At 51.4% G+C, this 27,801-nt stretch overlaps 2 protein-coding genes across 3 annotated transcripts in view; one reads left to right on the top strand and one right to left on the bottom strand.

The window, feature by feature from the left end:
- LOC129843333 (sodium/mannose cotransporter SLC5A10-like) overlaps positions 1 to 27,801 on the top strand; it is a 174,417-nt gene that overhangs the window by 114,113 nt on the left and 32,503 nt on the right. The gene's annotated exons all lie outside the window — the stretch shown is intronic.
- LOC129843334 (protein FAM83G-like) overlaps positions 1 to 27,801 on the bottom strand; it is a 50,797-nt gene that overhangs the window by 15,023 nt on the left and 7,973 nt on the right. Inside the window, exons 3-5 of the mRNA XM_055911969.1 lie at positions 24,642 to 24,766; positions 23,821 to 24,316; positions 21,507 to 22,559 (exon numbers count right to left, since the gene is read on the bottom strand). Of these exons, the coding sequence (XP_055767944.1) occupies positions 21,507 to 22,559; positions 23,821 to 24,316; positions 24,642 to 24,766 (1,674 nt within the window). The remainder of the gene's footprint in view (positions 1 to 21,506; positions 22,560 to 23,820; positions 24,317 to 24,641; positions 24,767 to 27,801) is intronic.

The raw sequence follows: 27,801 nt of genomic DNA, 5'->3' as shown, positions 1-27,801 counted from the left end.
TAAGACTTTAATTAACACTCCTAGACTGCTCTGGACCCCTTTCAGTGTTTCAATAAGACTTTTATTAACACTCCTAGACTGGTCTGAAGTCCCAGCACATTAGTTAGTCATGTGGATGTTATTCTGCATTAGTCATGCAAACACATGTATCTTTATTGTGACACGTCGTCAGTGAGATTTGAACCTGTGACCTTGTGTTCTCTACCCCCCGTGGAATTAGTCCACTGAGCCGACCGGGATGGAGAGAACATGCCATGTTTGTTTATGCACACAAAGCCGTTCATTTCATTCTATTCAAACAGACCTCATTTCAAAGGAAACGAGCACTATTCACTATTCTTCTCTCCTCTTCCTCCCTCTCTCTCCTCTTCCTCCCTCTCTCTCCTCTTCCTCCCTCTCTCTCCTCTTCCTCCCTCTCTCTCCTCTTCCTCCCTCTCTCTCCTCTTCCTCCCTCTCTCTCCTCTTCCTCCCTCTCTCTCCTCTTCCTCCCTCTCTCTCCTCTTCCTCCCTCTCTCTCCTCTTCCTCCCTCTCTCTCCTCTTCCTCCCTCTCTCTCCTCTTCCTCCCTCTCTCTCCTCTTCCTCCCTCTCTCTCCTCTTCCTCCCTCTCTCTCCTCTTCCTCCCTCTCTCTCCTCTTCCTCCCTCTCTCTCCTCTTCCTCCCTCTCTCTCCTCTTCCTCCCTCTCTCTCCTCTTCCTCCCTTTCACACACAGATATTATATTCTTCTCTCTCTTCCTCCCTCTCTCTCCTCTTCCTCACTCTCTCTCCTCTTCCTCCCTCTCTCTCCTCTTCCTCCCTTTCACACACAGATATTATATTCTTCTCTCTCTTCCTCCCTCTCTCTCCTCTTCCTCACTCTCTCTCTCCTCTTCCTCCCTCTCTCCCTCTCACACACAGATATTATATTCTTCTCTCTCTTCCTCCCTCTCTCCTCTTCCTCCCTCTCTCCCTCTCACACACAGATATTATATTCTTCTCTCTCTTCCTCCCTCTCTCTCCTCTTCCTCCCTCTCTCCCTTTCACACACAGATATTATATTCTTCTCTCTCTTCCTCCCTCTCTCTCCTCTTCCTCACTCTCTCCCTTTCACATCAACCAGACACATCAACTCTCTGGCTGCATCAACCGGACACATCAACCGGACACATCAACTCTCTGACTGCATCAACCAGACACATCAACTCTCTGGCTGCATCAACCGGACACATCAACCGGACACATCAACTCTCTGGCTGCATCAACCGGACATATCAACTCTCTGGCTGCATCAACCGGACACATCAACTCTCTGGCTGCATCAACCAGACACATCAACTCTCTGGCTGCATCAACCAGACACATCAACTCTCTGGCTGCATCAACCGGACACATCAACTCTCTGACTGCATCAACCGGACACATCAACTCTCTGGCTGCATCAACCGGACACATCAACTCTCTGGCTGCATCAACCGGACACATCAACTCTCTGGCTGCATCAACCGGACACATCAACTCTCTGGCTGCATCAACCGGACACATCAACCGGACACATCAACTCTCTGGCTGCATCAACCGGACACATCAACTCTCTGGCTGCATCAACCGGACACATCAACTCTCTGGCTGCATCAACCGGACACATCAACTCTCTGGCTGCATCAACCGGACACATCAACTCTCTGGCTGCATCAACCGGACACATCAACTCTCTGGCTGCATCAACCGGACACATCAACTCTCTGGCTGCATCAACCGGACACATCAACTCTCTGGCTGCATCAACCGGACACATCAACTCTCTGGCTGCATCAACCGGACACATCAACTCTCTGGCTGCATCAACCGGACACATCAACTCTCTGGCTGCATCAACCGGACACATCAACTCTCTGGCTGCATCAACCGGACACATCAACCGGACACATCAACTCTCTGGCTGCATCAACCGGACACATCAACTCTCTGACTGCATCAACCGGACACATCAACCGGACACATCAACTCTCTGGCTATATCAACCGGACACATCAACTCTCTGGCTGCATCAACCGGACACATCAACTCTCTGGCTGCATCAACCGGGCACATCAACTCTCTGGCTGCATCAACCGGACACATCAACTCTCTGGCTGCATCAACCGGACACATCAACTCTCTGGCTGCATCAACCGGACACATCAACTCTCTGGCTGCATCAACCGGACACATCAACTCTCTGGCTGCATCAACCGGACACATCAACTCTCTGGCTGCATCAACCGGACACATCAACTCTCTGGCTGCATCAACCGGACACATCAACCGGACACATCAACTCTCTGGCTGCATCAACCAGACACATCAACCGGACACATCAACTCTCTGGCTGCATCAACCGGGCACATCAACTCTCTGGCTGCATCAACCAGACACATCAACTCTCTGGCTGCATCAACCGGACACATCAACTCTCTGGCTGCATCAACCGGACACATCAACTCTCTGGCTGCATCAACCGGACACATCAACTCTCTGGCTGCATCAACCAGACACATCAACTCTCTGGCTGCATCAACCGGACACATCAACTCTCTGGCTGCATCAACCGGACACATCAACCGGACACATCAACTCTCTGGCTGCATCAACCGGACACATCAACTCTCTGGCTGCATCAACCGGACACATCAACTCTCTGGCTGCATCAACCGGACACATCAACTCTCTGGCTGCATCAACCGGACACATCAACTCTCTGGCTGCATCAACCGGACACATCAACCGGACACATCAACTGGACACATCAACCGGACACATCAACTCTCTGGCTGCATCAACCGGACACATCAACCGGACACATCAACCGGACACGTCAACTCTCTGGCTGCATCAACCAGACACATCAACTCTCTGGCTGCATCAACAGGACACATCAACTCTCTGGCTGCATCAACCGGACACATCAACTCTCTGGCTGCATCAACCGGACACATCAACTCTCTGGCTGCATCAACCAGACACATCAACTCTCTGGCTGCATCAACCGGACACATCAACTCTCTGGCTGCATCAACCGGACACATCAACTCTCTGACTGCATCAACCGGACACATCAACCGGACACATCAACTCTCTGGCTGCATCAACCGGACACATCAACCGGACACATCAACTCTCTGGCTGCATCAACCGGACACATCAACTCTCTGGCTGCATCAACCAGACACATCAACCGGACACATCAACTCTCTGGCTGCATCAACCGGACACATCAACTCTCTGGCTGCATCAACCAGACACATCAACTCTCTGGCTGCATCAACCGGACACATCAACTCTCTGGCTGCATCAACCGGACACATCAACTCTCTGGCTGCATCAACCGGACACATCAACTCTCTGGCTGCATCAACCGGACACATCAACCGGACACATCAACTCTCTGGCTGCATCAACCGGACACATCAACTCTCTGGCTGCATCAACCAGACACATCAACCGGACACATCAACTCTCTGGCTGCATCAACCGGACACATCAACTCTCTGGCTGCATCAACCGGACACATCAACTCTCTGGCTGCATCAACCGGACACATCAACTCTCTGGCTGCATCAACCGGACACATCAACCGGACACATCAACCGGACACATCAACCGGACACATCAACTCTCTGGCTGCATCAACCGGACACATCAACTCTCTGGCTGCATCAACCGGACACATCAACTCTCTGGCTGCATCAACCGGACACATCAACTCTCTGGCTGCATCAACCGGACACATCAACCGGACACATCAACTCTCTGGCTGCATCAACCGGACACATCAACCGGACACATCAACCGGACACATCAACCGGACACATCAACCGGACACATCAACCGGACACATCAACTCTCTGGCTGCATCAACCGGACACATCAACTCTCTGGCTGCATCAACCGGACACATCAACCGGACATATCAACTCTCTGGCTGCATCAACCGGACACATCAACTCTCTGGCTGCATCAACCAGACACATCAACTCTCTGGCTGCATCAACCGGACACATCAACCGGACACATCAACCGGACACATCAACTCTCTGGCTGCATCAACCGGACACATCAACTCTCTGGCTGCATCAACCGGACACATCAACTCTCTGGCTGCATCAAACGGACACATCAACCGGACACATCAACTCTCTGGCTGCATCAACCGGACACATCAACCGGACACATCAACTCTCTGGCTGCATCAACCGGACACATCAACCGGACACATCAACTCTCTGGCTGCATCAACCGGACACATCAACTCTCTGGCTGCATCAACCGGACACATCAACCGGACACATCAACTCTCTGGCTGCATCAACCAGACACATCAACTCTCTGGCTGCATCAACCGGACACATCAACTCTCTGGCTGCATCAACCGGACACATCAACTCTCTGGCTGCATCAACCGGACACATCAACCGGACACATCAACTCTCTGGCTGCATCAACCGGACACATCAACCAGACACATCAACTCTCTGGCTGCATCAACCGGACACATCAACCGGACACATCAACTCTCTGGCTGCATCAACCGGACACATCAACTCTCTGGCTGCATCAACCGGACACATCAACTCTCTGGCTGCATCAACCAGACACATCAACTCTCTGGCTGCATCAACCGGACACATCAACCGGACACATCAACCGGACACATCAACCGGACACATCAACCGGACACATCAACTCTCTGGCTGCATCAACCGGACACATCAACTCTCTGGCTGCATCAACCGGACACATCAACCGGACATATCAACTCTCTGGCTGCATCAACCGGACACATCAACTCTCTGGCTGCATCAACCAGACACATCAACTCTCTGGCTGCATCAACCGGACACATCAACCGGACACATCAACCGGACACATCAACTCTCTGGCTGCATCAAACGGACACATCAACCGGACACATCAACTCTCTGGCTGCATCAACCAGACACATCAACTCTCTGGCTGCATCAACCGGACACATCAACTCTCTGGCTGCATCAACCGGACACATCAACCGGACACATCAACTCTCTGGCTGCATCAACCGGACACATCAACCGGACACATCAACTCTCTGGCTGCATCAACCGGACACATCAACCAGACACATCAACTCTCTGGCTGCATCAACCGGACACATCAACTCTCTGGCTGCATCAACCGGACACATCAACTCTCTGGCTGCATCAACCGGACACATCAACCAGACACATCAACTCTCTGACTGCATCAACCGGACACATCAACTCTCTGGCTGCATCAACCGGACACATCAACTCTCTGGCTGCATCAACCGGACACATCAACTCTCTGGCTGCATCAACCGGACACATCAACTCTCTGGCTGCATCAACCGGACACATCAACTCTCTGGCTGCATCAACCGGACACATCAACTCTCTGGCTGCATCAACCGGACACATCAACTCTCTGGCTGCATCAACCGGACACATCAACCGGACACATCAACCGGACACATCAACCGGACACATCAACTCTCTGGCTGCATCAACCGGACATATCAACTCTCTGGCTGCATCAACCGGACACATCAACTCTCTGGCTGCATCAACCGGACACATCAACTCTCTGGCTGCATCAACCAGACACATCAACTCTCTGGCTGCATCAACCAGACACATCAACCGGACACATCAACTCTCTGGCTGCATCAACCGGACACATCAACCGGACACATCAACCAGACACATCAACTCTCTGGCTGCATCAACCGGACACATCAACTCTCTGGCTGCATCAACCAGACACATCAACTCTCTGGCTGCATCAACCAGACACATCAACTCTCTGGCTGCATCAACCGGACACATCAACTCTCTGGCTGCATCAACCGGACACATCAACTCTCTGGCTGCATCAACCAGACACATCAACTCTCTGGCTGCATCAACCGGACACATCAACTCTCTGGCTGCATCAACCGGACACATCAACTCTCTGGCTGCATCAACCGGACACATCAACTCTCTGGCTGCATCAACCAGACACATCAACTCTCTGGCTGCATCAACCGGACACATCAACTCTCTGGCTGCATCAACCGGACACATCAACTCTCTGGCTGCATCAACCGGACACATCAACTCTCTGGCTGCATCAACCGGACACATCAACTCTCTGGCTGCATCAACCGGACACATCAACTCTCTGGCTGCATCAACCGGACACATCAACTCTCTGGCTGCATCAACCGGACATATCAACTCTCTGGCTGCATCAACCGGACACATCAACTCTCTGGCTGCATCAACCAGACACATCAACTCTCTGGCTGCATCAACCGGACACATCAACTCTCTGGCTGCATCAACCGGACACATCAACTCTCTGGCTGCATCAACCAGACACATCAACTCTCTGGCTGCATCAACCGGACACATCAACTCTCTGGCTGCATCAACCGGACACATCAACTCTCTGGCTGCATCAACCGGACACATCAACTCTCTGGCTGCATCAACCAGACACATCAACTCTCTGGCTGCATCAACCGGACACATCAACTCTCTGGCTGCATCAACCGGACACATCAACTCTCTGGCTGCATCAACCGGACACATCAACTCTCTGGCTGCATCAACCGGACACATCAACTCTCTGGCTGCATCAACCGGACACATCAACTCTCTGGCTGCATCAACCGGACACATCAACTCTCTGGCTGCATCAACCGGACATATCAACTCTCTGGCTGCATCAACCGGACACATCAACTCTCTGGCTGCATCAACCGGACACATCAACTCTCTGGCTGCATCAACCGGACACATCAACTCTCTGGCTGCATCAACCAGACACATCAACTCTCTGGCTGCATCAACCGGACACATCAACTCTCTGGCTGCATCAACCGGACACATCAACTCTCTGACTGCATCAACCGGACACATCAACCGGACACATCAACTCTCTGGCTGCATCAACCGGACACATCAACCGGACACATCAACTCTCTGGCTGCATCAACCGGACACATCAACTCTCTGGCTGCATCAACCAGACACATCAACCGGACACATCAACTCTCTGGCTGCATCAACCGGACACATCAACTCTCTGGCTGCATCAACCGGACACATCAACTCTCTGGCTGCATCAACCAGACACATCAACTCTCTGGCTGCATCAACCGGACACATCAACTCTCTGGCTGCATCAACCGGACACATCAACTCTCTGGCTGCATCAACCGGACACATCAACTCTCTGGCTGCATCAACCGGACACATCAACTCTCTGGCTGCATCAACCGGACACATCAACTCTCTGGCTGCATCAACCAGACACATCAACCGGACACATCAACTCTCTGGCTGCATCAACCGGACACATCAACTCTCTGGCTGCATCAACCGGACACATCAACTCTCTGGCTGCATCAACCGGACACATCAACTCTCTGGCTGCATCAACCGGACACATCAACTCTCTGGCTGCATCAACCGGACACATCAACCGGACATATCAACTCTCTGGCTGCATCAACCGGACACATCAACCGGACACATCAACTCTCTGGCTGCATCAACCGGACACATCAACCGGACACATCAACCGGACACATCAACCGGACACATCAACCGGACACATCAACCGGACACATCAACTCTCTGGCTGCATCAACCGGACACATCAACTCTCTGGCTGCATCAACCGGACACATCAACCGGACATATCAACTCTCTGGCTGCATCAACCGGACACATCAACCGGACACATCAACTCTCTGGCTGCATCAACCGGACACATCAACCGGACACATCAACCGGACACATCAACTCTCTGGCTGCATCAACCGGACACATCAACTCTCTGGCTGCATCAACCGGACACATCAACTCTCTGGCTGCATCAACCAGACACATCAACCGGACACATCAACTCTCTGGCTGCATCAACCGGACACATCAACTCTCTGGCTGCATCAACCGGACACATCAACTCTCTGGCTGCATCAACCGGACACATCAACTCTCTGGCTGCATCAACCGGACACATCAACTCTCTGGCTGCATCAACCGGACACATCAACTCTCTGGCTGCATCAAACGGACACATCAACCGGACACATCAACTCTCTGGCTGCATCAACCGGACACATCAACCAGACACATCAACTCTCTGGCTGCATCAACCAGACACATCAACTCTCTGGCTGCATCAACCGGACACATCAACCGGACACATCAACTCTCTGGCTGCATCAACCAGACACATCAACTCTCTGGCTGCATCAACCGGACACATCAACTCTCTGGCTGCATCAACCAGACACATCAACTCTCTGGCTGCATCAACCGGACACATCAACTCTCTGGCTGCATCAACCGGACACATCAACTCTCTGGCTGCATCAACCGGACACATCAACCGGACACATCAACTCTCTGGCTGCATCAACCGGACACATCAACTCTCTGGCTGCATCAACCGGACACATCAACTCTCTGGCTGCATCAACCGGACACATCAACCGGACACATCAACTCTCTGACTGCATCAACCAGACACATCAACCGGACACATCAACTCTCTGGCTGCATCAACCGGACACATCAACTATCTGGCTGCATCAACCGGACACATCAACTCTCTGGCTGCATCAACCGGACACATCAACTCTCTGGCTGCATCAACCGGACACATCAACTCTCTGGCTGCATCAACCGGACACATCAACCGGACACATCAACTCTCTGGCTGCATCAACCGGACACATCAACTCTCTGGCTGCATCAACCAGACACATCAACTCTCTGGCTGCATCAACCAGACACATCAACTCTCTGGCTGCATCAACCGGACACATCAACCGGACACATCAACTCTCTGGCTGCATCAACCGGACACATCAACCGGACACATCAACTCTCTGGCTGCATCAACCAGACACATCAACCGGACACATCAACTCTCTGGCTGCATCAACCGGACACATCAACCGGACACATCAACTCTCTGGCTGCATCAACCGGACACATCAACTCTCTGGCTGCATCAACCGGACACATCAACCGGACACATCAACTCTCTGGCTGCATCAACCGGACACATCAACTCTCTGGCTGCGTCAACCGGACACATCAACTCTCTGGCTGCATCAACCGGACACATCAACCGGACACATCAACTCTCTGGCTGCATCAACCGGACACATCAACTCTCTGGCTGCATCAACCGGACACATCAACTCTCTGGCTGCATCAACCGGACACATCAACTCTCTGGCTGCATCAACCGGACACATCAACCGGACACATCAACTCTCTGGCTGCATCAACCGGACACATCAACTCTCTGGCTGCATCAACCGGACACATCAACTCTCTGGCTGCATCAACCGGACACATCAACTCTCTGGCTGCATCAACCGGACACATCAACTCTCTGGCTGCATCAACCGGACACATCAACTCTCTGGCTGCATCAACCGGACACATCAACCGGACACATCAACCGGACACATCAACTCTCTGGCTGCATCAACCGGACACATCAACTCTCTGGCTAAATCAACCGGACACATCAACTCTCTGGCTGCATCAACCGGACACATCAACCGGACACATCAACTCTCTGGCTGCATCAACCAGACACATCAACCGGACACATCAACTCTCTGGCTGCATCAACCAGACACATCAACTCTCTGGCTGCATCAACCAGACACATCAACTCTCTGGCTGCATCAACCAGACACATCAACTCTCTGGCTGCATCAACCGGACACATCAACTCTCTGGCTGCATCAACCGGACACATCAACTCTCTGGCTGCATCAACCGGACACATCAACTCTCTGGCTGCATCAACCAGACACATCAACTCTCTGGCTGCATCAACCGGACACATCAACTCTCTGGCTGCATCAACCGGACACATCAACTCTCTGGCTGCATCAACCGGACACATCAACTCTCTGGCTGCATCAACCGGACACATCAACCGGACACATCAACTCTCTGGCTGCATCAACCGGACACATCAACCGGACACATCAACTCTCTGGCTGCATCAACCGGACACATCAACTCTCTGGCTGCATCAACCGGACACATCAACTCTCTGGCTGCATCAACCGGACACATCAACTCTCTGGCTGCATCAACCGGACACATCAACTCTCTGGCTGCATCAACCGGACACATCAACTCTCTGGCTGCATCAACCGGACACATCAACTCTCTGGCTGCATCAACCGGACACATCAACTCTCTGGCTGCATCAACCGGACACATCAACTCTCTGGCTGCATCAACCGGACACATCAACTCTCTGGCTGCATCAACCGGACACATCAACCGGACACATCAACTCTCTGGCTGCATCAACCAGACACATCAACTCTCTGGCTGCATCAACCGGACACATCAACTCTCTGGCTGCATCAACCGGACACATCAACCGGACACATCAACTCTCTGGCTGCATCAACCGGACACATCAACTCTCTGGCTGCATCAACCGGACACATCAACCGGACACATCAACTCTCTGGCTGCATCAACCAGACACATCAACTCTCTGGCTGCATCAACCGGACACATCAACTCTCTGGCTGCATCAACCGGACACATCAACCGGACACATCAACTCTCTGGCTGCATCAACCGGACACATCAACTCTCTGGCTGCATCAACCGGACACATCAACTCTCTGGCTGCATCAACCGGACACATCAACTCTCTGGCTGCATCAACCGGACACATCAACTCTCTGGCTGCATCAACCGGACACATCAACTCTCTGGCTGCATCAACCGGACACATCAACTCTCTGGCTGCATCAACCGGACACATCAACTCTCTGGCTGCTTCAACCGGACACATCAACTCTCTGGCTGCATCAACCGGACACATCAACTCTCTGGCTGCATCAACCGGACACATCAACTCTCTGGCTGCATCAACCAGACACATCAACCGGACACTTCAACTCTCTTGCTGCATCAACCGGACACATCAACTCTCTGGCTGCATCAACCGGACACATCAACCGGACACATCAACCGGACACATCAACTCTCTGACTGCATCAACCAGACACATCAACCGGACACATCAACTCTCTGGCTGCATCAACCGGACACATCAACTATCTGGCTGCATCAACCGGACACATCAACTCTCTGGCTGCATCAACCGGACACATCAACTCTCTGGCTGCATCAACCGGACACATCAACTCTCTGGCTGCATCAACCGGACACATCAACCGGACACATCAACTCTCTGGCTGCATCAACCGGACACATCAACTCTCTGGCTGCATCAACCAGACACATCAACTCTCTGGCTGCATCAACCAGACACATCAACTCTCTGGCTGCATCAACCGGACACATCAACCGGACACATCAACTCTCTGGCTGCATCAACCGGACACATCAACCGGACACATCAACTCTCTGGCTGCATCAACCAGACACATCAACCGGACACATCAACTCTCTGGCTGCATCAACCGGACACATCAACCGGACACATCAACTCTCTGGCTGCATCAACCGGACACATCAACTCTCTGGCTGCATCAACCGGACACATCAACCGGACACATCAACTCTCTGGCTGCATCAACCGGACACATCAACTCTCTGGCTGCGTCAACCGGACACATCAACTCTCTGGCTGCATCAACCGGACACATCAACCGGACACATCAACTCTCTGGCTGCATCAACCGGACACATCAACTCTCTGGCTGCATCAACCGGACACATCAACTCTCTGGCTGCATCAACCGGACACATCAACTCTCTGGCTGCATCAACCGGACACATCAACCGGACACATCAACTCTCTGGCTGCATCAACCGGACACATCAACTCTCTGGCTGCATCAACCGGACACATCAACTCTCTGGCTGCATCAACCGGACACATCAACTCTCTGGCTGCATCAACCGGACACATCAACTCTCTGGCTGCATCAACCGGACACATCAACTCTCTGGCTGCATCAACCGGACACATCAACCGGACACATCAACCGGACACATCAACTCTCTGGCTGCATCAACCGGACACATCAACTCTCTGGCTAAATCAACCGGACACATCAACTCTCTGGCTGCATCAACCGGACACATCAACCGGACACATCAACTCTCTGGCTGCATCAACCAGACACATCAACCGGACACATCAACTCTCTGGCTGCATCAACCAGACACATCAACTCTCTGGCTGCATCAACCAGACACATCAACTCTCTGGCTGCATCAACCAGACACATCAACTCTCTGGCTGCATCAACCGGACACATCAACTCTCTGGCTGCATCAACCGGACACATCAACTCTCTGGCTGCATCAACCGGACACATCAACTCTCTGGCTGCATCAACCAGACACATCAACTCTCTGGCTGCATCAACCGGACACATCAACTCTCTGGCTGCATCAACCGGACACATCAACTCTCTGGCTGCATCAACCGGACACATCAACTCTCTGGCTGCATCAACCGGACACATCAACCGGACACATCAACTCTCTGGCTGCATCAACCGGACACATCAACCGGACACATCAACTCTCTGGCTGCATCAACCGGACACATCAACTCTCTGGCTGCATCAACCGGACACATCAACTCTCTGGCTGCATCAACCGGACACATCAACTCTCTGGCTGCATCAACCGGACACATCAACTCTCTGGCTGCATCAACCGGACACATCAACTCTCTGGCTGCATCAACCGGACACATCAACTCTCTGGCTGCATCAACCGGACACATCAACTCTCTGGCTGCATCAACCGGACACATCAACTCTCTGGCTGCATCAACCGGACACATCAACCGGACACATCAACTCTCTGGCTGCATCAACCAGACACATCAACTCTCTGGCTGCATCAACCGGACACATCAACTCTCTGGCTGCATCAACCGGACACATCAACCGGACACATCAACTCTCTGGCTGCATCAACCGGACACATCAACTCTCTGGCTGCATCAACCGGACACATCAACCGGACACATCAACTCTCTGGCTGCATCAACCAGACACATCAACTCTCTGGCTGCATCAACCGGACACATCAACTCTCTGGCTGCATCAACCGGACACATCAACCGGACACATCAACTCTCTGGCTGCATCAACCGGACACATCAACTCTCTGGCTGCATCAACCGGACACATCAACTCTCTGGCTGCATCAACCGGACACATCAACTCTCTGGCTGCATCAACCGGACACATCAACTCTCTGGCTGCATCAACCGGACACATCAACTCTCTGGCTGCATCAACCGGACACATCAACTCTCTGGCTGCATCAACCGGACACATCAACTCTCTGGCTGCTTCAACCGGACACATCAACTCTCTGGCTGCATCAACCGGACACATCAACTCTCTGGCTGCATCAACCGGACACATCAACTCTCTGGCTGCATCAACCAGACACATCAACCGGACACTTCAACTCTCTTGCTGCATCAACCGGACACATCAACTCTCTGGCTGCATCAACCGGACACATCAACTCTCTGGCTGCATCAACCGGACACATCAACTCTCTGGCTGCATCAACCGGACACATCAACTCTCTGGCTGCATCAACCGGACACATCAACTCTCTGGCTGCATCAACCGGACACATCAACTCTCTGGCTGCATCAACCGGACACATCAACTCTCTGGCTGCATCAACCGGACACATCAACTCTCTGGCTGCATCAACCGGACACATCAACCGGACACATCAACTCTCTGGCTGCATCAACCAGACACATCAACTCTCTGGCTGCATCAACCGGACACATCAACTCTCTGGCTGCATCAACCGGACACATCAACCGGACACATCAACTCTCTGGCTGCATCAACCGGACACATCAACTCTCTGGCTGCATCAACCGGACACATCAACCGGACACATCAACTCTCTGGCTGCATCAACCAGACACATCAACTCTCTGGCTGCATCAACCGGACACATCAACTCTCTGGCTGCATCAACCGGACACATCAACCGGACACATCAACTCTCTGGCTGCATCAACCGGACACATCAACTCTCTGGCTGCATCAACCGGACACATCAACTCTCTGGCTGCATCAACCGGACACATCAACTCTCTGGCTGCATCAACCGGACACATCAACTCTCTGGCTGCATCAACCGGACACATCAACTCTCTGGCTGCATCAACCGGACACATCAACTCTCTGGCTGCATCAACCGGACACATCAACTCTCTGGCTGCTTCAACCGGACACATCAACTCTCTGGCTGCATCAACCGGACACATCAACTCTCTGGCTGCATCAACCGGACACATCAACTCTCTGGCTGCATCAACCAGACACATCAACCGGACACTTCAACTCTCTTGCTGCATCAACCGGACACATCAACTCTCTGGCTGCATCAACCGGACACATCAACTCTCTGGCTGCATCAACCGGACACATCAACTCTCTGGCTGCATCAACCGGACACATCAACTCTCTGGCTGCATCAACCGGACACATCAACCGGACACATCAACTCTCTGGCTGCATCAACCGGACACATCAACTCTCTGGCTGCATCAACCGGACACATCAACCGGACACATCAACTCTCTGGCTGCATCAACCGGACACATCAACCGGACACATCAACTCTCTGGCTGCATCAACCGGACACATCAACTCTCTGGCTGCATCAACCAGACACATCAACTCTCTGGCTGCATCAACCGGACACATCAACCGGACACATCAACTCTCTGGCTGCATCAACCGGACACATCAACTCTCTGGCTGCATCAACCGGACACATCAACTCTCTGGCTGCATCAACCGGACACATCAACTCTCTGGCTGCATCAACCGGACACATCAACTCTCTGACTGCATCAACCGGACACATCAACTCTCTGGCTGCATCAACCGGACACATAAACTCTCTGGCTGCATCAACCGGACACATCAACTCTCTGGCTGCATCAACCGGACACATCAACTCTCTGGCTGCATCAACCGGACACATCAACCGGACACATCAACTCTCTGGCTGCATCAACCGGACACATCAACTCTCTGGCTGCATCAACCGGACACATCAACTCTCTGGCTGCATCAACCAGACACATCAACTCTCTGGCTGCATCAACCGGACACATCAACTCTCTGGCTGCATCAACCGGACACATCAACTCTCTGGCTGCATCAACCGGACACATCAACCGGACACATCAACTCTCTGGCTGCATCAACCGGACACATCAACCGGACACATCAACTCTCTGGCTGCATCAACCGGACACATCAACTCTCTGGCTGCATCAACCAGACACATCAACTCTCTGGCTGCATCAACCGGACACATCAACCGGACACATCGACTCTTTGGCTGCATCAACCGGACACATCAACTCTCTGGCTGCATCAACCGGACACATCAACTCTCTGGCTGCATCAACCGGACACATCAACTCTCTGGCTGCATCAACCAGACACATCAACTCTCTGGCTGCATCAACCGGACACATCAACTCTCTGGCTGCATCAACCGGACACATCAACTCTCTGGCTGCATCAACCGGACACATCAACCGGACACATCAACTCTCTGGCTGCATCAACCAGACACATCAACTCTCTGGCTGCATCAACCGGACACATCAACTCTCTGGCTGCATCAACCGGACACATCAACTCTCTGGCTGCATCAACCGGACACATCAACCGGACACATCAACTCTCTGGCTGCATCAACCGGACACATCAACCGGACACATCAACTCTCTGGCTGCATCAACCGGACACATCAACTCTCTGGCTGCATCAACCAGACACATCAACTCTCTGGCTGCATCAACCGGACACATCAACCGGACACATCAACTCTCTGGCTGCATCAACCGGACACATCAACTCTCTGGCTGCATCAACCGGACACATCAACTCTCTGGCTGCATCAACCGGACACATCAACTCTCTGGCTGCATCAACCAGACACATCAACTCTCTGGCTGCATCAACCGGACACATCAACTCTCTGGCTGCATCAACCGGACACATCAACTCTCTGGCTGCATCAACCGGACACATCAACCGGACACATCAACTCTCTGGCTGCATCAACCGGACACATCAACCGGACACATCAACTCTCTGGCTGCATCAACCGGACACATCAACCCTCTGGCTGCATCAACCAGACACATCAACTCTCTGGCTGCATCAACCGGACACATCAACCGGACACATCAACTCTCTGGCTGCATCAACCGGACACATCAACTCTCTGGCTGCATCAACCGGACACATCAACTCTCTGGCTGCATCAACCGGACACATCAACCGGACACATCAACTCTCTGGCTGCATCAACTGGACACATCAACTCTCTGGCTGCATCAACCGGACACATCAACTCTCTGGCTGCATCAACCGGACACATCAACTCTCTGGCTGCATCAACCGGACACATCAACTCTCTGGCTGCATCAACCGGACACATCAACTCTCTGGCTGCATCAACCGGACACATCAACTCTCTGGCTGCATCAACCGGACACATCAACTCTCTGGCTGCATCAACCGGACACATCAACCGGACACATCAACTCTCTGGCTGCATCAACCAGACACATCAACTCTCTGGCTGCATCAACCGGACACATCAACTCTCTGGCTGCATCAACCGGACACATCAACTCTCTGGCTGCATCAACCGGACACATCAACCGGACACATCAACTCTCTGGCTGCATCAACCGGACACATCAACCGGACACATCAACTCTCTGGCTGCATCAACCGGACACATCAACTCTCTGGCTGCATCAACCAGACACATCAACTCTCTGGCTGCATCAACCGGACACATCAACCGGACACATCAACTCTCTGGCTGCATCAACCGGACACATCAACTCTCTGGCTGCATCAACCGGACACATCAACTCTCTGGCTGCATCAACCGGACACATCAACTCTCTGGCTGCATCAACCGGACACATCAACTCTCTGGCTGCATCAACCGGACACATCAACTCTCTGACTGCATCAACCGGACACATCAACTCTCTGGCTGCATCAACCGGACACATAAACTCTCTGGCTGCATCAACCGGACACATCAACTCTCTGGCTGCATCAACCGGACACATCAACTCTCTGGCTGCATCAACCGGACACATCAACCGGACACATCAACTCTCTGGCTGCATCAACCAGACACATCAACTCTCTGGCTGCATCAACCGGACACATCAACTCTCTGGCTGCATCAACCGGACACATCAACCGGACACATCAACTCTCTGGCTGCATCAACCGGACACATCAACTCTCTGGCTGCATCAACCGGACACATCAACTCTCTGGCTGCATCAACCAGACACATCAACTCTCTGGCTGCATCAACCGGACACATCAACTCTCTGGCTGCATCAACCGGACACATCAACTCTCTGGCTGCATCAACCAGACACATCAACTCTCTGGCTGCATCAACCGGACACATCAACTCTCTTGCTGCATCAACCGGACGCATCAACTCTCTGGCTGCATCAACCGGACACATCAACTCTCTGGCTGCATCAACCGGACACATCAACCGGACACATCAACTCTCTTGCTGCATCAACCGGACGCATCAACTCTCTGGCTGCATCAACCGGACACATCAACTCTCTGGCTGCATCAACCGGACACATCAACCGGACACATCAACTCTCTGGCTGCATCAACTGGACACATCAACTCTCTGGCTGCATCAACCGGACACATCAACTCTCTGGCTGCATCAACCGGACACATCAACTCTCTGGCTGCATCAACCGGACACATCAACTCTCTGGCTGCATCAACCGGACACATCAACTCTCTGGCTGCATCAACCGGACACATCAACTCTCTGGCTGCATCAACCGGACACATCAACTCTCTGGCTGCATCAACCAGACACATCAACTCTCTGGCTGCATCAACCGGACACATCAACTCTCTTGCTGCATCAACCGGACGCATCAACTCTCTGGCTGCATCAACCGGACACATCAACTCTCTGGCTGCATCAACCGGACACATCAACCGGACACATCAACTCTCTGGCTGCATCAACAGGACACATCAACTCTCTGGCTGCATCAACCGGACACATCAACTCTCTGGCTGCATCAACCGGACACATCAACTCTCTGGCTGCATCAACCAGACACATCAACTCTCTGGCTGCATCAACCGGACACATCAACTCTCTTGCTGCATCAACCGGACGCATCAACTCTCTGGCTGCATCAACCGGACACATCAACTCTCTGGCTGCATCAACCGGACACATCAACCGGACACATCAACTCTCTGGCTGCATCAACCGGACACATCAACCGGACACATCAACTCTCTGGCTGCATCAACCGGACACATCAACTCTCTGGCTGCATCAACCGGACACATCAACTCTCTGGCTGCATCAACCGGACACATCAACTCTCTGGCTGCATCAACCAGACACATCAACTCTCTGGCTGCATCAACCGGACACATCAACTCTCTGGCTGCATCAACCAGACACATCAACTCTCTGACTGCATCAACCAGACACATCAACCGGACACATCAACCGGACACATCAACCGGACACATCAACTCTCTGGCTGCATCAACCGGACACATCAACCGGACACATCAACTCTCTGGCTGCATCAACCGGACACATCAACTCTCTGGCTGCATCAACCGGACACATCAACTCTCTGGCTGCATCAACCGGACACATCAACTCTCTGGCTGCATCAACCGGACACATCAACTCTCTGGCTGCATCAACCGGACACATCAACTCTCTGGCTGCATCAACCGGACACATCAACTCTCTGGCTGCATCAACCAGACACATCAACTCTCTGGCTGCATCAACCGGACACATCAACTCTCTGGCTGCATCAACCGGACACATCAACTCTCTGGCTGCATCAACCGGACACATCAACTCTCTGGCTGCATCAACCGGACACATCAACTCTCTGGCTGCATCAACCGGACACATCAACCGGACACATCAACTCTCTGGCTGCATCAACCGGACACATCAACCGGACACATCAACCGGACACATCAACCGGACACATCAACCGGACACATCAACTCTCTGGCTGCATCAACCGGACACATCAACTCTCTGGCTGCATCAACCGGACACATCAACTCTCTGGCTGCATCAACCGGACACATCAACTCTCTGACTGCATCAACCGGACACATCAACTCTCTGGCTGCATCAACCGGACACATCAACCGGACACATCAACTCTCTGGCTGCATCAACCGGACACATCAACTCTCTGGCTGCATCAACCGGACACATCAACTCTCTGGCTGCATCAACCGGACACATCAACTCTCTGGCTGCATCAACCGGACACATCAACTCTCTGGCTGCATCAACCGGACACATCAACTCTCTGGCTGCATCAACCGGACACATCAACTCTCTGGCTGCATCAACCAGACACATCAACTCTCTGGCTGCATCAACCGGACACATCAACTCTCTGGCTGCATCAACCGGACACATCAACTCTCTGGCTGCATCAACCGGACACATCAACTCTCTGGCTGCATCAACCAGACACATCAACTCTCTGGCTGCATCAACCGGACACATCAACTCTCTGGCTGCATCAACCGGACACATCAACCGGACACATCAACTCTCTGGCTGCATCAACCGGACACATCAACTCTCTGGCTGCATCAACCAGACACATCAACTCTCTGGCTGCATCAACCGGACACATCAACCGGACACATCAACTCTCTGGCTGCATCAACCGGACACATCAACTCTCTGGCTGCATCAACCAGACACATCAACTCTCTGGCTGCATCAACCGGACATATCAACCGGACACATCAACTCTCTGGCTGCATCAACCGGACACATCAACTCTCTGGCTGCATCAACCGGACACATCAACCGGACACATCAACTCTCTGGCTGCATCAACCGGACACATCAACTCTCTGGCTGCATCAACCGGACACATCAACTCTCTGGCTGCATCAACCAGACACATCAACTCTCTGGCTGCATCAACCGGACACATCAACTCTCTGGCTGCATCAACCGGACACATCAATTCTCTGGCTGCATCAACCAGACATATCAACTCTCTGGCTGCATCAACCGGACACATCAACTCTCTGGCTGCATCAACCGGACACATCAACTCTCTGGCTGCATCAACCAGACACATCAACTCTCTGGCTGCATCAACCGGACACATCAACTCTCTGGCTGCATCAACCGGACACATCAACTCTCTGGCTGCATCAACCAGACACATCAACCAGACACATCAACTCTCTGGCTGCATCAACCGGACACATCAACTCTCTGGCTGCATCAACCAGACACATCAACTCTCTGGCTGCATCAACCGGACACATCAACTCTCTGGCTGCATCAACCGGACACATCAACCGGACACATCAACTCTCTGGCTGCATCAACCGGACACATCAACTCTCTGGCTGCATCAACCGGACACATCAACCGGACACATCAACTCTCTGGCTGCATCAACCGGACACATCAACCGGACACATCAACTCTCTGGCTGCATCAATAATCTGGTCCTCTCCTAGTGGGGTTATTAAACTACGGTGTGGGTGTCTCACCTGTCTGATGTGTCTGTTGACCCCTAGGTCTAATCTGGTCCTCTCCTAGTGGGGTTATTAAACCACGGTGTCTCACCTGTCTGATGTGTCTGTTGACCCCTAGGTCTAATCTGGTCCTCTCCTAGTGGGGTTATTAAACCACGGTGTCCCACCTGTCTGATGTGTCTGTTGACCCCTAGGTCTAATCTGGTCCTCTCCTAGTGGGGTTATTAAACCACGGTGTCTCACCTGTCTGATGTGTCTGTTGACCCCTAGGTCTAATCTGGTCCTCTCCTAGTGGGGTTATTAAACCACGGTGTCTCACCTGTCTGATGTGTCTGTTGACCCCTAGGTCTAATCTGGTCCTCTCCTAGTGGGGTTATTAAACCACGGTGTCTCACCTGTCTGATGTGTCTGTTGACCCCTAGGTCTAATCTGGTCCTCTCCTAGTGGGGTTATTAAACCACGGTGTCCCACCTGTCTGATGTGTCTGTTGACCCCTAGGTCTAATCTGGTCCTCTCCTAGTGGGGTTATTAAACCACGGTGTCTCACCTGTCTGATGTGTCTGTTGACCCCTAGGTCTAATCTGGTCCTCTCCTAGTGGGGTTATTAAACCACGGTGTCTCACCTGTCTGATGTGTCTGTTGACCCCTAGGTCTAATCTGGTCCTCTCCTAGTGGGGTTATTAAACCACGGTGTCCCACCTGTCTGATGTGTCTGTTGACCCCTAGGTCTAATCTGGTCCTCACCTAGTGGGGTTATTAAACCACGGTGTCTCACCTGTCTGATGTGTCTGTTGACCCCTAGGTCTAATCTGGTCCTCTCCTAGTGGGGTTATTAAACCACGGTGTCTCACCTGTCCGATGTGTCTGTGTGGCTGTGGCCGTGTCTGTTGACTTCTTCGGTCCTGTGATTGGCTCATTAGAACTCCCCTGTTGTCTGATTGGCTGTGAGGCCGAAGGTCCAGCATGCTCTGGGAGAACCTCGCCATCACATGGACCCCATTTCCATGACGATGACCCTCGTCAACCCGGCCCAACTCTGCTGTTACCCCATTTGCCACCGGCGAGGATTCTGTGGGGTCTGATTCGTTGCACTCGTAGTATAAGTCGTCACACGACGTGTCATTGGCCGTCTGGTCACATAGTGCCGTGGTGCTGCCATTATCATCATGAGTACTGCTGCCCCGCCACCCCTCCAGCCCCTCCTCCAACCCTTCCTCCTCCTCATCTAGCCACTCCTCCTCCAGCCCCTCCTCCTCCTCCTCCTCCTCATCTCTCGGTCCATGGCGGGACTTGGTATCCATCAGTGTTTCTGATTGGCTGATGGAGGCAGGCGGTGTCCCTGATTGGCTTTCAGTCCTGGGGACCAGGCTGACCTGTGGTCGGCCAGACTGGTGAGAATGGGCGGGGCTAATGAGGAGCTGCAGGGTGCGAGGTTTAGGGACTGGAGGGGCGGAGGGGTTTGTGTCAGGGTTCTGTGTATCAGGCGTGTCAGGGATCTGTGTATCAGGGTTCTGTGTATCAGGCGTGTCAGGGATCTGTGTATCAGGGTTCTGTGTATCAGGGCTCTGTGTATCAGGGCTCTGTGTATCAGGCGTATCAGGGATCTGTGTATCAGGGATCTGTGTATCAGGGATCTGTGTATCAGGGTTCTGTGTATCAGGGTTCTGTGTATCAGGGTTCTGTGTATCAGGGATCTGTGTATCAGGGATCTGTGTATCAGGGTTCTGTGTATCAGGGCTCTGTGTATCAGGCGTATCAGGGTTCTGTGTATCAGGCGTGTGTTTGTCGTGCTGTGTATTCCGTAGAGTAGCAGTCTCAGGTAGGGGTTTCTCAGGCATACTGAAGGGAGAGGTGAACCTGATGGCTTGGCTGGTCTCAAACTGTTGACTTCTCTGGAGGTGGACCTGTTAAGAGTCAGATACATTATCAGGTCTAACACACGTTACCTCATTAAAACAATAGTAGGGAGAGTCAGATACATGTGTTAGAGAAAGGGTTAGGGTGAGGAGAAAGGGTTAGGGTGAGGAGAAAGGGTTGGGGTGAGGAGAAAGGGTTAGGGTGAGGAGAAAGGGTTAGGGTGAGGAGAAAGGGTTAGGGTGAGGAGAAAGGGTTAGGGTGAGGAGAAAGGGTTAGGGTGAGGAGAAAGGGTTAGGGTGAGGAGAAAGGGTTAGGGTGAGGAGAAAGGGTTAGGGTGAGGAGAAAGGGTTAGGGTGAGGAGAAAGGGTTAGGGTGAGGAGAAAGGGTTGGGGTGAGGAGAAAGGGTTGGGGTGAGGAGAAAGGGCTTTAGGGTGAGGAGAAAGGGCTTTAGGGTGAGGAGAAAGGGCTTTAGGAGAAAGGGTTAGGGTGAGGAGAAAGGGTTAGGGTGAGGAGAAAGGGTTAGGGTGAGGAGAAAGGGTTAGGGTGAGGAGAAAGGGTTAGGGTGAGGAGAAAGGGTTAGGGTGAGGAGAAAGGGTTAGGGTGAGGAGAAAGGGTTGGGGTGAGGAGAAAGGGCTTTAGGTTGAGGAGAAAGGGTTAGGGTGAGGAGAAAGGGCTTTAGGGTTAGGAGAAAGGGTTAGGGTGAGGAGAAAGGGTTAGGGTGAGGAGAAAGGGTTAGGGTGAGGAGAAAGGGTTAGGGTGAGGAGAAAGGGTTAGGGTGAGGAGAAAGGGTTAGGGTGAGGAGAAAGGGTTAGGGTGAGGAGAAAGGGTTAGGGTGAGGAGAAAGGGTTAGGGTGAGGAGAAAGGGTTAGGGTGAGGAGAAAGGGTTAGGGTGAGGAGAAAGGGTTGGGGTGAGGAGAAAGGGTTGGGGTGAGGAGAAAGGGCTTTAGGGTGAGGAGAAAGGGCTTTAGGGTGAGGAGAAAGGGCTTTAGGAGAAAGGGTTAGGGTGAGGAGAAAGGGTTAGGGTGAGGAGAAAGGGTTAGGGTGAGGAGAAAGGGTTAGGGTGAGGAGAAAGGGTTAGGGTGAGGAGAAAGGGTTAGGGTGAGGAGAAAGGGTTAGGGTGAGGAGAAAGGGTTGGGGTGAGGAGAAAGGGCTTTAGGTTGAGGAGAAAGGGTTAGGGTGAGGAGAAAGGGCTTTAGGGTTAGGAGAAAGGGTTAGGGTGAGGAGAAAGGGTTAGGGTGAGGAGAAAGGGTTAGGGTGAGGAGAAAGGGTTAGGGTGAGGAGAAAGGGGAACAGTAGAGAGGAACAAACCTGTTGGGGGCGGGAAGCGTCTCTCACATTGATGAAGCCAATCACGTCGCGGGGAGGGTCCGGCTCCGGCCAGGTGGGCAGGTATGGGATCAGGTACACCTTCTCCAGATTGGCTAGTCCTGGGTGGAGGGGCGGGGCCTCCACTGGCTCTCTGGCAGGCTTTAGAACCCGTCCCAGTGGATTTTGGGTAGTGGAGTTCTTGTTGCTAGAGTCGTTAGCGGAGCTAGCTGGGCTAGCATTGTTAGCTTTAGCCTGTGACGTAACTAGGGCGTATTTCGGGTTGATTAGTTTCCTAGCAACGGCTGCGGAGACAGGGGCGGGGGTGGCGATGGGGGTGAAGTCAGGGATAGGCTCCTCCTCCAGCGGAACCTTGGCGAGGGACACGCCCCTAGAGGTCATGTAGAGGTCACGGAACTGTTTGTCGAACGTCTCCACTGCCTGACCGCTCAGAACCGTGATCAGGTTCCGGTCCAGACGAGACGCCGACCACGTGAAGCTGAGGAGAGAGAACATACAGGGTCAGAGGTCAGGGTACCTGTATGATCCAGTCACAGCTCTGTCTCCGTCTACCAGCATGTATCTCTGACTGAGAGGGTCAGAGGTCAGGGTACCTGTATGATCCAGTCACAGCTCTGTCTATCAGCATGTATCTCTGACTGAGAGGGTCAGAGGTCAGGGTACCTGTATGATCCAGTCACAGCTCTGTCTATCAGCATGTATCTCTGACTGAGAGGGTCAGAGGTCAGGGTACCTGTATGATCCAGTCACAGCTCTGTCTATCAGCATGTATCTCTGACTGAGAGGGTCAGAGGTCAGGGTACCTGTATGATCCAGTCACAGCTCTGTCTCCGTCTATCAGCATGTATCTCTGACTGAGAGAACCTCGGACCTTCTGAGCCGAGCGAGTGTAGAACTCTACTCCTTCACTACATCGCACACGCAGGTTCTAGAGGACAGAGAACACACACACACACACACACACACACACACACACACACACACACACACACACACACACACACACACACACACACACACACACACACACACACACACACACACACACACACACACACACACACACACACACACACACACACACACACACACACACATTAATACAGATTAGTATAACCTATTGTCAGAACACAGTTATCAACCACCCTGCAGTGGTTTAAGTCCATTTAAAACCAGATAATTACAAATTATTACATGAAATTAATAATAATATTGTGATGTCATTATGGGGGTATTGTGATGTCATTATGGGGTATTGTGATGTCATTATGGGGTATTGTGATGTCATTCTGGGGTATTGTGATGTCATTCTGGGGTATTGTGTGTAGAATAAGGCTGTAAAGTAAAACGTGTTAAAAGTCAAGGGGTCTGAATACTTTCCCAATGCACTGTCTTTAGAGTGGAGTCTATGCCGTTGATTTAATTGTGTATGTTCACGTGCGTGCGTGTAATTGACTGCAACAGCAGTATGGAATGCACTGAATGTTGCTCTTGAAGCTTCTGAAACGAAAACACTTAACAACTCCAAGAGTTAAGCTGCAGGACTAGTTCCTCTGTTCTCCACAGAATACATATAGACAGAGAGAGAGATAACAGACAGACTGTCAGGACTAGTTCCTCTGTTCTCCACAGAATACATATAGACAGAGAGAGAGATAACAGACAGACTGTCAGGACTAGTTCCTCTGTTCTCCACAGAATACATATAGACAGAGAGAGATAACAGACAGACTGTCAGGACTAGTTCCTCTGTTCTCCACAGAATACATATAGACAGAGAGAGATAACAGACAGACTGTCAGGACTAGTTCCTCTGTTCTCCACAGAATACATATAGACAGAGAGAGATAACAGACAGACTGTCAGGACTAGTTCCTCTGTTCTCCACAGAATACATATAGACAGAGAGAGATAACAGACAGACTGTCAGGACTAGTTCCTCTGTTCTCCACAGAATACATATAGACAGAGAGAGAGATAACAGACAGACTGTCAGGACTAGTTCCTCTGTTCTCCACAGAATACATATAGACAGAGAGAGAGATAACAGACAGACTGTCAGGACTAGTTCCTCTGTTCTCCACAGAATACATATAGACAGAGAGAGATAACAGACAGACTGTCAGGACTAGTTCCTCTGTTCTCCACAGAATACATATAGACAGAGAGAGATAACAGACAGACTGTCAGAACTAGTTCCTCTGTTCTCCACAGAATACATATAGACAGAGAGAGAGATAACAGACAGACTGTCAGGACTAGTTCCTCTGTTCTCCACAGAATACATATAGACAGAGAGAGAGATAACAGACAGACTGTCAGGACTAGTTCCTCTGTTCTCCACAGAATACATATAGACAGAGAGAGAGATAACAGACAGACTGTCAGGACTAGTTCCTCTGTTCTCCACAGAATACATATAGACAGAGAGAGAGATAACAGACAGACTGTCAGGACTAGTTCCTCTGTTCTCCACAGAATACATATAGACAGAGAGAGAGATAACAGACAGACTGTCAGGACTAGTTCCTCTGTTCTCCACAGAATACATATAGACAGAGAGAGATAACAGACAGACTGTCAGAACTAGTTCCTCTGTTCTCCACAGAATACATATAGACAGAGAGAGAGATAACAGACAGACTGTCAGGACTAGTTCCTCTGTTCTCCACAGAATACATATAGACAGAGAGAGAGATAACAGACAGACTGTCAGGACTAGTTCCTCTGTTCTCCACAGAATACATATAGACAGAGAGAGAGATAACAGACAGACTGTCAGGACTAGTTCCTCTGTTCTCCACAGAATACATATAGACAGAGAGAGAGATAACAGACAGACTGTCAGAACTAGTTCCTCTGTTCTCCACAGAATACATATAGACAGAGAGAGAGATAACAGACAGACTGTCAGGACTAGTTCCTCTGTTCACCACAGAATACATATAGACAGAGAGAGAGATAACAGACAGACTGTCAGGACTAGTTCCTCTGTTCACCACAGAATACATATAGACAGAGAGAGAGATAACAGACAGATAAACTGCAGGACTAGTTCCTCTGTTCTCCACAGAATACATATAGACAGAGAGAGAGATAACAGACAGACTGTCAGGACTAGTTCCTCTGTTCTCCACAGAATACATATAGACAGAGAGAGATAACAGACAGACTGTCAGGACTAGTTCCTCTGTTCTCCACAGAATACATATAGACAGAGAGAGAGATAACAGACAGATAAACTGCAGGACTAGTTCCTCTGTTCTCCACAGAATACATATAGACAGAGAGAGAGATAACAGACAGACTGTCAGAACTAGTTCCTCTGTTCTCCACAGAATACATATAGACAGAGAGAGAGATAACAGACAGACTGTCAGAACTAGTTCCTCTGTTCTCCACAGAATACATATAGACAGAGAGAGATAACAGACAGACTGTCAGGACTAGTTCCTCTGTTCTCCACAGAATACATATAGACAGAGAGAGATAACAGACAGACTGTCAGGACTAGTTCCTCTGTTCTCCACAGAATACATATAGACAGAGAGAGAGATAACAGACAGACTGTCAGGACTAGTTCCTCTGTTCTCCACAGAATACATATAGACAGAGAGAGATAACAGACAGACTGTCAGAACTAGTTCCTCTGTTCTCCACAGAATACATATAGACAGAGAGAGATAACAGACAGACTGTCAGGACTAGTTCCTCTGTTCTCCACAGAATACATATAGACAGAGAGAGATAACAGACAGACTGTCAGGACTAGTTCCTCTGTTCTCCACAGAATACATATAGACAGAGAGAGAGATAACAGACAGACTGTCAGGACTAGTTCCTCTGTTCTCCACAGAATACATATAGACAGAGAGAGATAACAGGCAGACTGTCAGGACTAGTTCCTCTGTTCTCCACAGAATACATATAGACAGAGAGAGATAACAGACAGACTGTCAGGAC

This window comes from Salvelinus fontinalis, unplaced genomic scaffold (genome assembly GCF_029448725.1).
Source record: "Salvelinus fontinalis isolate EN_2023a unplaced genomic scaffold, ASM2944872v1 scaffold_0118, whole genome shotgun sequence".
Classification (NCBI taxonomy): domain Eukaryota; kingdom Metazoa; phylum Chordata; class Actinopteri; order Salmoniformes; family Salmonidae; genus Salvelinus; species Salvelinus fontinalis.
The sequence above is the reverse complement of the archived record's forward strand: the minus strand, read 5'-3'. Positions and strand labels throughout refer to the sequence as shown.